Source organism: Electrona antarctica, assembly GCF_951216825.1.
Source record: "Electrona antarctica genome assembly, chromosome: 10".
Lineage (NCBI taxonomy): Eukaryota > Metazoa > Chordata > Actinopteri > Myctophiformes > Myctophidae > Electrona > Electrona antarctica.
This window is the reverse complement of record NC_136791.1, coordinates 16,716,522-16,732,897: the sequence shown is the minus strand read 5'-3', so window position 1 is coordinate 16,732,897 and position 16,376 is coordinate 16,716,522. Positions and strand designations below refer to the sequence as shown.

At 41.2% G+C, this 16,376-nt stretch overlaps 1 protein-coding gene across 1 annotated transcript; it reads left to right on the top strand.

Annotated features, from left to right (window-relative positions):
* The first annotated feature begins 1,690 nt into the window (after positions 1-1,690).
* Positions 1,691-15,312, top strand: LOC306930627 (rho GTPase-activating protein 19-like). The gene is made up of 12 exons (XM_079511687.1): positions 1,691-1,809; positions 2,600-2,702; positions 3,045-3,189; positions 5,687-5,767; positions 7,567-7,776; positions 8,055-8,281; positions 8,690-8,776; positions 10,400-10,465; positions 11,216-11,416; positions 11,774-11,869; positions 12,493-12,609; positions 13,446-15,312. The coding sequence occupies exons 1-11, from the start codon at positions 1,754-1,756 to the stop codon at positions 12,607-12,609; spliced, it is 1,389 nt and encodes a 462-aa protein (XP_079367813.1). The 5' UTR covers positions 1,691-1,753; the 3' UTR covers positions 13,446-15,312.
* Positions 15,313-16,376: the final 1,064 nt, after the last annotated feature.

Below are 16,376 nucleotides of genomic sequence, written 5' to 3'. Positions count from 1 at the left end.
AGTACACTGGGTTCCCCCCTCCTGCTCCCATCTGGGAACTCTCAGGCAGACTTGATGCCCGGCCACAAAAAGGCCTGGCCAATCAGCAGCAGCTTCTAGCAGCTTCTAGCAGCAGCTTCTAGCTTCTAGCTTCTAGCTGCTGCTGATTGGCCAGGCCGTTTTGTGGCCGGGCATCAAGTCTGCCTGATAGTTCCCAGATGGGAGCAGGAGGGGGGAACCCAGTGTACTCTCTGCTGCCCCATCTGGCGGAGTCAGGTTACAACCAACCACCCTCCACCTCAAGTCGTCATCCTACTCCTCCCTGCCTCTCTCTCTCTGGAAGGCCACGATTGAAAGCCATGCACAAAAAGAGTATTATTAATTCCTTTTTGTGAATTCATCATCTTCTTTTTTCGGTTTTACTGTCACACAGGGGGCGGGACTGCGACGCTCTATACCTTTTCGATCATGTTAAAAGAGATTAATATATGACTTTTGTAATGTTCCAATGGCATAAGATCAAAATAAACCATTCATTCATTCATTCATTCATTCATTCATTCATTCATGAGAAGCAGTTTATATAAAATCACAGGTGAAGGACCACATATACATTCGCTACCTTAATACATTTTCATATACAGTGACAGGTGCATCAAGCCTTTTGTTCACAGAAAAGAGATAGGCTAATAGGCTACTGGAGGTCTTCACAGCATAGAAAAAATATTGTGCTGTGATTAATTCTTCCCGGACTACCCTGCATTCATCAATCCCTGATGATTGAGTTAACTTTATCTGAATGATCTCCTGGTTAATCTGATTCTCTGCTCACATTCCCTGGACTCTGATTCTGTGCCTGATTGTTTGTGTCAATGTAATGCATGCTGTTTACCCCACGCACAGAGAGGCTTTGTTCAGTCGCGGGCCGCAATGTTACTGTCTGTGGTGCCCATGCGTGTGACTAGAATGGACGCTTTGCAGGTTGTAGATCTGGTCCAGAACGGATACGGAAACGGCCTATGTGCGAGCCTGTGCCTGTGCAAATTACCGGATACAGTAGGCGGGCTGAGGGCTCTCTACACCAGAGCAGTTTGATTGTTTTCCCCTCACAAGCCACACACTCTTAACTTCAAGTGCACTGGCAGAGACAAATTAATACAATTTTTTGTTTTTAATGTCAAAAATTAAAGTATTCTTCTTCATATTAACAACATTTACAGTAGTTATAGCAGTGTCTGAGACAACAGACAGAAAAACAATGGCGTATAACTGAATGCGCGTGAGCGCTCATGCACGTCGTCCGCATGCCCACATCAAGTCACCCCAAAATGAGTTTGACACCCCTGCTCTACCTGATCCCTTAAACGGGTCATCTCTGTTTGGTCTCTTGTTTGGACTCTTGCTTTGTGAACTTTTCAGTCTTGCCTGTTTCTGTGTCTGTGTCTTCTGACATAAAGAAATGTGAAGAAACGTTAATTAGATGTGATACATGACTGTACTATAGCACTTTGAGAATTTTTGCAAATGTAAAGTGCAATATAAATAAAATGTATTACCATTAAGTTAGGATAAAATTAAGTTTGATGATAACAATGTATGGTGCATTATATTCTCCCCGGCGCTACAGTGTCACAATCCAGTAGATGGCAGCAATGAATGCGTCCACAACGGATAGTTGCCAACCAACAACCCAAATGAATAAGAATGATATTTGAGCCAATCCCGTCCTAGGGGCGGGACTAATGAGACAAACAGCGGAACATTCAAAAAGAACATGGCGTCTCAAAACAAACTGCAGCACGAAGACAAGAAAACAATACAATACCAAAGGTACTGGGGATGATTAACGTTAATTGTTTAATGTTTAGGTGAACTACGTGTTAACCTAAAACATATACCCGAGCACATGAGAGAAAAACTAACGTTACGTTTAAACCGTAGAGGTTTAAATGTTAAAACCTGCTACCGCAGCTACTTAGTTAGCTGTTAGCTACCGCAGCTAGTTAGTTAGATGTTGATCTACTACAGCGCCTAGCTGTGTCCGAAGAGCTAACAATACAAAATAAACATTAATTTAACAGTTTGAAAATATGGTCACCCCAATAACGGCCCTACTACACATTATGTTCAAGGTTGTACTTTAAGAGAATAAAATAGATTCAAGAGCATCATCAAATGTCCATAAAGTCTTGGTATATTGTATATACCAGCAGCATTTTCCCCCAGTAGCTGTTATGTATGTCTGTGAATGCTGCTTGAGCTTGACCACAACATGTATAATGCTAAGAATGGTATTTAAACAGCATGTTTGTTAAACCACAAGACAATTAACTGGTTCTGTAGGGTTCAGTTTAATTTCACTATTATTTCAGTGGCTATTCTCTCTGACACAAAATCTAAGACAAATAGGGTGTTAATTAAAAAACAGAGAATATGGGAATAAGAGGTTTATGCCCGGCAGCAACGATATAGTCATTTGTCTGGATAAGCATGGAGTATCTGCTAAATGCCTTGTCAAGGGAATAGACCAGCTCTCTCACCCTACTTCTCCCCATTGCTCTATTTCCTTCTCTCTCTCTCTCCACCCCTCATTTCTACACAATGAATCATACGTTAACAGCAGCACAGTGTGCATCGTCAGCCAGTCTGCAGGATCCCCCTTGAAGACGGTGATCTTCAATCCAGACTTTTTTGTGGAGCGCTTGAGACATGATTGTCCCCAGGTAGGCCCGTTGCAATTATTAGAGATCATTATTAGAGCTAAACTATTTTTGCATAATCGTCAGTCATAATAGTTTCGAGTTCACAATGCGTTGTGAGCAACAAAAAAAAAATCCAAGTACATTTGTTAAAAATAAATATGGCCTGTTTTAGACAACTACATTATTTATTTTATTCTATTTATTTTGTTTTTTTGTTAAAGCCTAAAAGAAAAAACAAATGTAATTTTGATTTCTACGTTCCAATGTCCAATGCCAAAAAATACAATGAAATTGTTAATGGCAATTATTTGTAATAAGTACAATTTGATGGCGGTGTGACTTGACCACCCTGTCTGTCCCCAGGCGTTCACTGACCTGGTGCTCAGTAACATCACACGTCTCATCGACCTCCCAGGGGATGAGTTTGCTCAGCTCACAGGGGAAGCTGCTCCCAGGCTGCCCTCCCACACTGGCTTCCTGCGCTCGCTCAACTTCCTCAAACGAAAAGGTACAGCTAACTAATAAACTCATGGATTAAAGTTCACCAGTAGTCGCCACGACTGATTTCAGTCATTTGGATTCTGTTTTCTATGCTTTATGGAAACATTTTGTACAGCAAAAATAGCCAATCTACAAGCTCTCACAGTGATGCAAATAGCTTGCATCCTTAAGCACTAACCACACCAAAGGGTCAAGACGCTTTTAGCGTTGTCCCTGCAGTGTGATGTCATGTTGCACGTTGACCCACGTTGACCCTAGTGATTCAACGCATGGAATTCAATGGCCCAAACCACACCAAAGGGTCGAGACGGTTTTAGCGTTAACTCCTTGCAACCGTTTGGACCCAAGGAGTTTCATGGTGACCCTTTGGTGTGGTTAGGGCTTTAGACTCACTAAATTGAGAAAGGACGCAATCATGTCACCCGTCCTGGGATGCAATACTGTACTGAGTACTGTACTCTTAATGTCGTTGAAGTGGGAATCATAGAATGTCCCTGGGACCCATCTAAAAGACCACCCCTGGGTCCGGGGACCCATTACATTGAAAACCTATTTACATCACTGTCTCAATTCATTGAGAGCTTGTGTATATAGGCTATAAATATGTTAAGAAGCATCTTCCTTAAAATCTGTCTTGGATATTTCATATTTTCACCTGGTTGTCACTTGGCAGTATGTAGAACAGCCAAGAACCATATGACTAAAACACAACATTTGTACATATTGTGTTAATTGTTTAGGAAACGGCTCTAGTGTGTGGGGGGGGGGGGGGGGGGGGGGGGCTGTCATACGGTTTAACAAATCATCACATTAGTACACTTGGTCATACAAACCTTTCAACTAATGCTGAGTGTACAAATGTAACCTTACATTTGCGCCCGGGTATCTCAGTCGGTAGAGCACTCGCCTTTGGGCCACAAAGTGTATAAGTAGCTTCGGTAGCTAAGTCGTGTGTTAAGTACTGGGAGCTGATAGGTGGTGAAGGACTGTAGGTGTTGGGCTCCACCTGAACAATCCAACTCCCAGGGGTCTGCTGCATTCAGTGCATTGCTAAAGGGATAGACACCCTCAATCTTGGGTGATACCAATAATAAGCCAGTCTGACCTATACTCTTATGTTACACTTTCAGTTAGGCCCCTTTGTGGCGGTGGTTTGCTCTTCACCGCGGCTCGTGACGTCATGTTGTAGTTCGGTGGTCACCTCACCACCGAAAATCCAGACTATGAATGAGCCTTTAGTGTGGCACTCACTCTGCAACGCAAGATGTCTCTCTGCAAAAAATAACACATTTGCATTTGCACTGTTTTCCAGTTGAAAATAGTTTTGTAAAGCGACAGCTTGCTGAAGCATCAGGTTGTAGAAGGAAAGTATGACCAGAGGTGAGCAACCTGAACCACCTCCTCTGATCTACCAGGTGATCAGATTGGCCTGTTGACGGGATCAGTGGAGTTGATGAAAATCAACCATTAATAACCTAATTGTTTGATGCACACTTTTCTGCCCAGATAGTAAGAATTTATCCTAGCCTTTTATTATTCATGTTTAAGTGTTTTATTATTAATTAAAGAATACTATAATCAGACACAAGCATCGATGGTTTTATTGACTGGCACTGGGTCACCATGCCAGCCTTGAAAAGCGGCTATGTGCCTGACGTCTCCCACCCCTGCCCTAGTACACTACATTGTTACTTTATAGCACCTTATGTCATATTAACGGTACATAATATGTAAATCTTTCCCCCTAACATACATGAGGAAAACTTGAGAGAATATCTGTTTCCATTATAGAACAGATTGAAAATAATTGTTTTACTTGGCGTTTAACCACATAAACCCCAGCATCCATATTCTGAGGGGAACTTTCACCAAAAATAGCCGATCTACAAGCTCACAAAACGTGACACGTGGTGAGTTTGTAGATCTACTATATTTGCTGAAGGGATTTTGAACCCTAACTTGGGCGCGCCTCACCCTTTATCCCTACACTTATTTGCCATATTTTACTATCTCCTGACCCTGAAAATGTTTATTTTTTCTTTGTAATAATCAGGTGAGAGATCAGTTTATTTTTTTGTCTTTTTATCTGCTCATTATCCCATCTAATCACTTCCAATTTCACTTGTTTATCCCATACGTGTTCTCTCTTGATTGGATACCGACCTGACATTATTTTCTTTTTGCTGGAGAGATGGGCAGACCGCTGCTGTTGCTGAACAAACACTTGAGCAATGATTGCTATTAGAATATAGATCTCTATTTAACACATATTTTAACCAAAGAAAAAAACATCTCACTCCATGTAATGAACAATTTAGTCATGCATGTGAATTTCCCTACAGTCCTTTCTGATGTGCTTGTGCCTAGGCAACACAGCAGCCTGTGTAGATCACGTGTGGGAAATTAAATGTGTCAGACGAGGTGAAAATATTAGGTATTGTGTAATTGCATCGGTCTTGTCTGCTGCCATCTGTAATTACAAGGTGCCATTTGATGCCTTTCAGATAAAGGAGTGGTTTTTGGTGCACCGCTAACTGAAGAAGGAATTGCACAGATATATCAGCTCATTGAATACCTGAGTAAAAGTAAGTACTACTTGTATCATTGCTGGGCCTGTCGCAATTATTGCATAATCGCTTGGTCGCATTATTTGAGATAATTGTGCATAATTGTTTCATCTGTACTGTATAAAAACAGTTGGAGGAAGTTAACAGAAATGCCATATTCCCATCAATATTTCCACCTCATTGTGAACGCTCTTTGAACTAACCACATTCAACCTGGAGTCGCAGGTTTTGGGCATTTAGAGAAAAAACATTCCACATGGGTGGCTCTCCTTCAGTCTCTTGAGCAGGCCTCCAACTGTGTTGGTCTTTATCTCAACGAGACGAAAACTGAATACGTAAACATATGCAAATCCAAAAATAACCACATTATAAAAAACACTTAACAACACTCCTCTGAAACGGGTTGATGACGTATTTGGGCTCATATATGTCTTCTTCCCAAAAGGACTTTAAAACTAGGAAGGGTATGGCCTGGTCACCCTGCAATGAAATGCATAAGATCTGGTCATCCCAGCTTAGTAAGATGTTAAAAGTAAAAATATTTAGGACGACCGTTGAGCCGATTCTACTCTATGGCGCCGAGACATGGACACTTTTAAAAAAAACAAGAGAATCGGTTGGATGGCACTTACACCCGCCTTCTAATGAGAGCGCAAAATCTGACTTGGAAGAGCCACCCATCGACTAATCTAATATACGGCAACCTTCCCCGTGTTTCTTCACTGGTCCGATCCAGAAGAGTGCAGTTTGCCGGCCACTGCTACAGAGCTGACAATGAGGTTATATCTTCCCTTCTTCTTTGGAGTCCGGTGCTTCAGTAGGCAGGAACTGGGGGTGGCAATGAAGGACCGGGAAGTCTGGCGTAGCATTGTGGAATCCATGATCTCGACCGTGGTCGAAAAATGATGATGATGATGATGACTAAATTAAAGTATATGGCCTGTTTTGGCAATAGTAGTACATTATTATTTTGATTATTGATGCCGTCATTGTCAATCATTTCTTTGTATGCGAAGAGAAAAATAATTCATGTCAATTATTTTTATGACAATCGTCAACAGAAATGTCATGATCATTACAGCCCTAATCATGGACTCTTACAATTGTCACTCTGATAATAACGTCACCATGGATGTTCAAGGCTCCGTCATCAGTCTTGGGCCTTGGCATCTTATTGTAATGAATTAGATGGACGAAGAACTTGGATGACAGAGTGAGAGATGGCCCGAGTGAGCATGAGCTCATGCTCTATAAACGGAGTGGAATGATGTCACATGCTGAAAGTGGAGTCGGGTAGCCAACATTTGAGTCAATAATTTATCTGAAAGCACTTTTCTCTCGCACTCTCCCTTCTTATGCCTATTTTATACTCTGCCGTATGATGGTGTGCCTCATCGGAAATAGCCGACTTTGTCGAGCAACAGTGCCTCCCAAAGTCCCAAACAATGGGTCGTGAACAATGTTTATGGGTCACGACGAGTAAATATGCCTTCTTTTTTACGTTTCCTACATTTTGTAAAAAAGTCTAAAAAAATCAAAATAGCTTCAGAAAAGAAGAAAAACTAACATACAGCATGTAAACATAAGAAATAGTTCAATGGCAGTCGGCAGATGTACAAGCTCACAGCTTTTGGATCAGATATTTTCACTATTAAATAGGGTGTAAGTTGTTAATTCAGTGTATTGTTGTAAGTTTGGGTCCCGGGGAGGCATAACATTTCTCTTTTGGGTCTCGAGCAAATCTTTTGAAACAGCTGTATCGCCACTACTCTGTCCTTGACCTTTTAAAAATGTTTAAATGCCTTCCTCCACGTCAGACCGCCATGTGGAGGGCTTGTTCCGTGTGCCCGGCCACAGCTTGAGGCAGGCAGCTCTGAGGGAGATGCTGAACACCGGGGAGGAGATCGATCTGGAGACGGGCGACTTCCACCCCAACGACGCAGCCACGGTGCTCAAAGCTTACCTGGGAGAAATGCCCGAGCCCCTTCTCACGCACAGACATTATCAGGCCCACCTGAAGATTGGGGGTATTTGCACATGCATACACTCACTGACATTACTTTACTTAGTCTTCCCACTGCATAGCCTATAGTAGCCATGCTGCGACCTTGTAGATTTGCTATTTAAAAAAAAATCATTAACATTTGTGAAAATCGTTGAATATAAGGTAATCCCTGGCACAAATATATATTGAGATGGGGGTCGTTTGAGAACCACTGATACAGCCAAATGAGGTTTTTCAGAAAACTGTTAGGATTTAGAAGTGGCTAGAAGCCTAACTTTGAGCCCTTGCTGTGTTGTTCAGAGCTGACTCGGTTCGATGACGAGGGCAATAAGACGGACGTCCCCGATAAGGAGCGTCGGATCGAAGCGCTCCAGCTGCTCTTCATGCTCCTGCCAGCAGCCAACCGCAGTCTCCTGAAGCTCCTCCTGGACCTTCTGTACCACACAGCCCGCAACCAGCACGTCAACAAGATGACAGCCATCAACCTGGCAACCATGTTCGCACCGCACATCATCTGGCCCAAAAATGTACGTTCCGAGGACCATTGGTTAACTAGACTACTGTTTCCCATTCTCTCCAGCTCTTTAGTAAACACTTTTGCTCTTTAGTGTTAGAATATTCCAATTTTGTCTTCATTGTTTTTGTTTTGTCACTTGTATGAGGTCTCTCTCCTGATTGGAAAAAATGGGTATCCCGATATACTGAACATTTGTTTTCTGTTTACTATAGAGCTTGTCGAAAGATGGGGAGATTGTTACTGAACACACATTCAAGTATTGATCCCTATTGGAATATAGAGCTATTTAACGTGTATTTAATGGAGAACAATTTATGTCATCATAAGGAACGTTCATTTCTAGGCACACACGGGCACGTGCAAACAATGGCATTAATGCAACGATGTACATTGGTGGTCATGCTTGCTTGCATTCCAGGTGACCGCCAGCAGCCTTCATGGAAACGTCCAGAGACTGAATAACGGCGTAGCCTTCCTCATCAAACACTCCCAGAAACTGTTCAGGGTGAGTGCTCTATTGCAGTGGTTCTCAACCTTTATAAACCAAGTACCACCTCAGAAAATATCTGGCTCTCCAAGTACCAGTGTACCACCATAATAACTGATGTTAAAATACAGAAGCGTAGACCTGCCTCATCCTATTCAGCTATGCACAGGTAACACAGGAGGGAAATAAATAATTTATTCTTTGATTATTATATTTTCATTCCTAAGCCAATAAGGCTGCTGCTCTGACGAAACTCTGTCTAATCAACACAACTCATGATATTTCTAATGTGATTAATCTGTCCTCAAATCTTCTATTAACGGCTAGGTGTGCTGTCATGCTCATTTCAGCATGGCTGGAGAGCCTATTTCAACCAATTGCTCGGTCAGAAGAGCTACGACAATACATCAGAAGTCCTAGTGTTTGGCCCCCCCTTTGCCAGAGCCCAAATCGAAAATAACTGTGGTCTTTTACAATCCAACCTCAAACCCACTGTCAGCAACCTAGGCGTCATCTAGGTCATTCAATCATCATTCTACCACCTCAGAAATATTTCAAAAATCAAATCATTCTTGACCACCTCAGAAATATTTCAAAAATCAAATCATTCTTGACCACCTCAGACTACAAAAGTAGTTCATGCCTTCATCTTCTCCCGCTTAGATTACTGTAACTCTCTCTACACCTGTCTCTCAAAGAAATCCATCCACAGTCTTCAACCCGTCTCTTAACTGGTTCAAGAAAATATGATCACATCACACCTATATTAGCATCCCTCCCTGCACTGTCAGACCTACTGCCCCCTTACGTACCAGCCTGCAGTCTGAGATCCTCCAATAAAGCACTCCTAGCCTTACCAAAGGGGCCCCTAAACTCAACAGGTCGCACAGCCTTTGCCTTTAGGGCCCCAGGAATTCAGGCTCGCTGAGTCGGTTCCACGTTTTAAATCGCTACTTAAAACTCATTTTTATATACTAGCTTTTAATCCTAATTTCTCCTGATTGTGTTTTTCTGGTTTTGTGTGATGTAACGCCGTTTTGATAAATAAAGCATTATTATTATTACCTGTAGTAATAGTAAAAGTAAATATTTTATTCCACATTTGTCTTTCCTCTTTTTTGGGCGACTGGGATAATCGTTATAGTGTGATACGAGGCGTCAAAAAAAACAGTTTGGTCCCTATAAAAGTCAAAACAGTCAGACAAATCAATTTTAGCAAAATAATCCTACGGAAGTACACCTCGTACCACACTATTATCGTTCATCGCCATTAAAACTAAAATAGATTTAAATTTATCATGAAATTGTCATACACTGGGATCAGTTGGCTTTTGCTGAGACACATATCTGGTTACTATACTTAGTCATTTTTCACTCTAGTCTACACCAATCTCATGAAAAATAGCAGATCTACAAGCTTGTAGATGTTGGCTAATGTTCCCGTCAGAATATGGTTGGCAAGTGGTTAATGAGGGATGTTTTTTTTAAAATATATTCCATGTTAGAGAGAGCCTTTATTGATGTTATATTCCCATGGCTACTTTTCATACAAAGATTACAATGAATGGTTTAAATGACAAAATTTGCATCTGAAAGAAAGATGGAATAAAACCTTGATTGGATTGTTCTGTTCCTTCAAAGGCACCCGTCTATATTAAAGAATACTCTCAATTAATCTTCACCGGGTCCAGAAACCTCCAGTCACAGGTCAGTCTCTCCCCCTGTGTGTGTGTGTGTGTGTGTGTGTGTGTGTGTGTGTGTGTGTGTGTGTGTGTGTGTGTGTGTGTGTGTGTGTGTGTGTGTGTGTGTGTGTGTGTGTGTGTGTGTGTGTGTGTGTGTGTGTGTGTGTGTGTGTGTGTGTGTGTGTGTGTGTGTGTGTGTGTGTGTGTGTGTGTGTGTGTGTGTGTGTGTGTGTGTGTGTGTGTGTGTGTGTGTGTGTGTGTGTGTGTGTGTGTGTGTGTGTGTGTGTGTGTGTGTGTGTGTGTGTGTGTGTGTGTGTGTGAGTGTAATATTATGCTGTAACAGCCATTATTAATGCCATATTCGTATTTCCAACAATATGTCTATTGTAGTATATCTACCATACAGATTTATACAAAAAAGAGCTGGTGGGCTTTTTTTTATAAATATTTAATCAATGAAAACAAAAGGTGACTAAATAACCACATTGGATCTAGCCTGACACTCGGTCTGAATTTTCATTTAGTTTCACTGAATCGCCAGAACATATTTTCTTATTGGGCGTGGCTAGCGATTCAGGGCTGGAGGCAGCCAGGCTACATTGGATCCGTTGTAAGAAAGTTTATTTTCTCCATTTCCTGGAAAGTAACCATTTTGGACACCTGTCAGCTCCGATATTATACCCCAAAACTGATTTTATTCTTACGGCGGATTGGATTTCTTTCTCTCCATTATTGTGTATATACACATATTCCTCATGGTCTCTCGCCCTCCTAGGACGACCTGGCGCTGTGTGCTGGGCCCGGAGGAAGCAGGACGCAGTCTGAGGACGTGGTGCCAGACAGCGTCCCCGCCTCCGTGGGGACAGGAGGAGGTGGCGCTGTGGGTCAGAACCACACGGCAGCCGCCCTCAGGGAGCTGTACCAGCAGGTCAGCAGCATGCCCGAGTCTGCCAAGAAGAAGAAACTCATCAGACAGGTGGGTCACATTCGCAGCTCATTCCTTAACCGACACTGGGTCCACACATATTCATGGATCACAAGTAATTACCCCATTTCTTTTCTCCTTCGTCTCCAAATGAAAACAGTCCACCTGTGCTTGTGCTAGTCTTTAATATTGTTTCATAAGTTTGGCTGTTATGGCTTTTTGCCTCTCTAAAGTGTATAATGTTTCAGATTTGCACCCTTTATATACTTTCCTACTTATTATTGGTGTGACAGACTGCAGATTCTCTCCAGTCTGTCACACCAAGATGCCACTCACTGCACATACGAGGGTCAATCGAACCTTCTTGAATGTGTGTTTGAAGGTTGCGTCCATCTCTGTGTTTTGCAGTTTGAAAAGCAGGGCTTCGGCACACCTGTACCTGACCCTGAGTCGCCCTTCAGCAGGAACCATCGGCGCACTCGCTCCTTTGGCGGAATTATGAAGGTGCGCTGACTCGACTCATTTTAACAAAACCCACTGTTTTGTTTCACTCCATCTTGTTTTGGATGTGTGACCACAATGGGGCCAGTTAGTTAAAACAGTGGTTTTAAGAGTGGGGTCTGAGGGTCCTTGAGGGGCTACGAGGTGGTAGCCAATGACTCAAATGAGTAGTTTAATTCCACGATAATTCCATTAACTTGAGATAATTTCAATATAAAATGTATGAGTGACTATTCTATATACCTATGTTTCAATAATATAATAACCACTACGAGACGATTTCTCATGTACAATTATAACATTTAGACGATTTAATATAGTTTGAACCTAACTATTATCTTGTTCATATCAGGGTCTCCCAAGACAGAATCATTTGAAATAGGGGTCCACAGGCCAATGAAAGTTAAACCGGAGGTCGGTGACATGAAAGGTTTGCAAACCCCCTGAGTTAACCACGTGAGGCCTATAGACTAGAAGCCTATGACGCATAGTGAACATAGCTGATCTCCAAGCTCACAACATGTCACGATGCAACGTGAGCTTGTAGATCTGCTATTTCCACTATTTGTTTATTAACTTCTTTGGTGTGTGTGTGTGTGTGTGTGTGTGTGTGTGTGTGTGTGTAGAGGAGAGTGTTGGGAAGCCAGACATCAGTGGACAAAAGACATGTCAGAGAGGTGTTTCCTGGACCCCATGGTTCACCGGAGAGCCAGGGAAAAGAGAATGTCAGCTTTGACAGCTGAGTGAGTATGATATCTTTACAACACCTTAAACATGTTGCTGTATTTGAATGTCTTAAACCGACCCTACAGTCGCTATAGAGCCCTAAAGGCACTTGACGATTAGCACAATGCCGGAGAAGTCGACAGCAGTTGGATTCAAGTCGTTAAATTTGTCACTCATGTATACCATAGAGTATATAAAGGATAGAGACCGAACTGGAGCGTTATCCCCGCCCCCCCGCTATTCATTTCAGTGGAAGTTGCTCAGTGGCGTTTTGAAGCACCCGGAAGACTTCCGGAAGTATAATTATAACTCAATGGCTCGAGCGAGCGGAAGTTTAGCCTAGCCTAGCCCCGGACCTCAATTTTGAGGTCCGGGCTTTTCACGTGACGTCATGAATGTCCGTCCACTTCCATTAAGTGCTGCAATTCCACATTTCGCCAGTAGGTAGTGGCATCTTCAACGTTGGATAGCCTTATTGGGGGCTTGATGTATACAGGTAAAAGCAGCAAAATGTTGGTGGGACATATTCCACAGGAACGTGCTGTACAAGTTACAACAATACAATACCTTTATAACAAGATAGTCTATAGTCTATTGATTAATAAGCAAACATACAGTATACAAAAAACAATGACCAACATATTCAGTTAGCCTATACCATACTATGGCACGCAGGTTAATTTTCAGCTGTTACAAACATGCAATCGATTCAATTCAAATTATGGCCGATATATCGGCCATATCAGTTGGACTTTACATGACAATGTCAAAGTAAAAGGCTGTGTTCTCAATAAGACTGGTGTTTTTAATGAGCTCAAACAACTCTTGCATTTCTTCTTTCCATTTTCCATAGGATTCTTATCTTAAAAAGATGTCACTTTCAACAACGAAGGACTGCTTTCTTTTCTTTCTTGCATTTAGAGTAAGGGTTTTGGAATGTGATATACTATTAGGTCAGCAAGAATAGAGACCACAAACTGTGAATAGTTTTAAGCAGAGTATGTTGTGTGTTCACTGTTCTTTTTGTTGTTGTTTTTTTACTGAGTTTGTATAAAAACTGGGTAAACTGGTGCTAGATTTAGAGATTCCTAGAGAAGTCAGGGATTTCTAAAACTATACTTGTAGCAATATAAACAACCATCCGTTTGGAGTTGAGTACTGTTACTAATTCCCTACTGAAATTACTATTATACGGGAGATTTGGCACAAGTTCATAGAGGATGTTTTATATTTGAGCAGAAATAATATCCATGTCCACTTAACTGTGAAGCCTGATTTATACATCACTGTCCACCGCGTGCTGTAAATAGCCGATCTACAAGCTCACGAGTTTATAGTTCGGCTCTTTTCGGCACACAACACAGCCGTATGATAGAGTATAAATTAAGCATAACTTATCCCCCAGATTTGACTTTATTTCCTCGACAAAATGAAAAAATATACATGACATTGTATAAAGGGGTGGAACACTTGCTTTATAAGCATTAATTATCTCATGAGCTCAGAGTTCTCTAGTACTCTAATGCATGCAATGTATTGGTAGAAAAGTAAATTTAATGTGCTGGTATAATATAAAGACTATGCAGTCATGTGGATAATAAGTTAAGACTGTTTTAATGCTTTTATAGTGGCGAACATAGTTTACAATCATAGTCCGTTAATTTCCTGTGAGACATACTGATGATAAGACTGATGGACTGTTGCCATAGAATTGGCGGTGAATTCAGTCATTTCAAGTGCCTTAAATGCCTCATTACTATATAATATGAATGCTGCATCTGTATTTAGCTTATTTTATGTAGGTTTGACTTTGCTTTTATATAGTGTATCTGTATATACATACCTCGCATACCTAAAGCCCAATGTATAGTTAGTCGTGTGGCTGTGTCTTGCGCTGAGAGTAGACCATGTACAAGCTCACAACGCACTGTGATGCACAACGCGGATGTGACTTATGTCTGTTTTTAGAGTGCGGCACCATCATATGGCATCAGCTATTGGTCACATTTAAAATGACAGACTGAAGAGTTGAAGACTGAATAGAACAAAGTACTGGTACTCTTTGGAAGTGGTGAACATTTCTGCTTAGTTTTATTTTTTTACACTTCATCCAAAGCCTTAAGCTGTCCAATGATGTGACTGTTAAACTACTGTTTTTTTATATATACTTGTTGCTATGTATTTTATTTTGATGGACAGTTCTTTTTATTGCTTGTCATATTGGCTCTTATATGACTTTATTTTGTTATTTTATTTAATGTCTCCAAATGCTCAGCTATGCAATAGTGACCACAAAACAGTCATTTAATTGTGCTATATATTGGCTTGTTCTTTTTTTTCCATGTCAACTGTGACAGAAGCTTAATCTGCTGTTGGTATTTCATGCTGGTCTTTTATTGCAGGGAATTAATACCACCACTCATTTATGACAACTGACATTTCTGATACGTCAGAATATGGGCTTATCGGTCAAATCAGGTGTGTGCCAATGGGAGTGTGCATACGTATGCACACACACACGCACAAAGGCTCTCGAAGCACCTTATTTATTGATGCTGTTTTATTTTGGATGTAACAAGAAAAATGTAGGTTCTATTTCAGTATCTGCTTTGTATTTGTTTTCTGTTACATTTGATAAATAATATGCTTAAGGCCACGTGTAGGTTGTTAATGTAATGTGAACTCCCTGCAATATACCTTAATTAAAAGACTGAAGCCGGCTTTATGTTTGTCTGAATAAGAGTATGCATGCAATAGCATAAAAAACAAATCTGATCTGGAAAGATGAATGATTTTGCAGGAACATGCCTGTACAGTACACATGTATTCTGTGGTTGCCAATGCTGTGGTCTGGCCTTTTGCAGCAGGTGTTCGCCACCACAAGGTGGGGCTGTCGAGAAGCAAATGGCCAGTGGTAAGTCCCCATTGTCCTGCTTGAATCGATTGATTTTACGGCTCAATATATCAGGCCATGAAATCTACAGGCTGCTTTTGTAGTTTCACTAGTTTGTGTTCCAGTTCACGTTAAAAAAAACACATCAGATTAGAAACAATGCAGCAAGTAACCCAAGGTAAGTAACACGGCTGCACCAAACAAATTCATAATGAGTATTCAATGTTCACGTGTGTTCAGAGCCAAGGATATGCCAAATGTGCATACAGGTATGCTGGGCAGTAGCCTATAATATTACACCTAAATGACACCTAAAATCTAACCGTAACGCACCCATTAGTCATTTGATTAGCTGCAGCTGTGTTGGTGTGTTTTTACCCTTCTGTCGTTTTTAACCTGAAACGAACTACAAAACAAGCCTATGGTTTCATGCCCCTGCATCCAGTGACCGGGCCAATATCCTCTTGGTGTCCCAAGGTAAGAATCTGTTAAAAAAACAAACCAAAAATTACCCCTTTGTACCTCGTTTTTTTTCCAATATTAACTTTTGTTACAAACACAAATGAGGTGCTTCATGTAGTGTTACAATACACACGTTCAATTCTATTAAGTCAACTGATTTAGCATTTTCAGTATGTCAACAGTTAATTTAGAATGGAACATTTATCCATGTGATGTCTATACTCTTGTTGCTATTGCTAATTAGCGCCTAGTAGCCTGATATAGGCTATCATCTAAATGACAACAGACCGTTCTGAAAACGTACTATAAACATTACTAGGGGCGACAAGAAGTGGATGTAAACGGACTATAATGTCCCGATGTTACTGACGTTACGTAGGCCTACTGTCACATTCAACCTTGCAAAGTAAAAGTACCTACTTAAACCTG

What these genes read in the sequence shown, in the direction of transcription:
- LOC306930627 (XM_079511687.1), top strand. Translation starts at nt 1,754, where the DNA reads ATGGCGTCTCAAAACAAACTGCAGCACGAAGACAAGAAAACAATACAA. An exon ending in CCAGAAACCTCCAGTCACAG is followed by an intron (nt 10,466 to 11,215) that starts GTCAGTCTCTCC and finishes TCGCCCTCCTAG; the next exon opens with GACGACCTGGCGCTGTGTGC. An exon ending in CCTTTGGCGGAATTATGAAG is followed by an intron (nt 11,870 to 12,492) that starts GTGCGCTGACTC and finishes GTGTGTGTGTAG; the next exon opens with AGGAGAGTGTTGGGAAGCCA.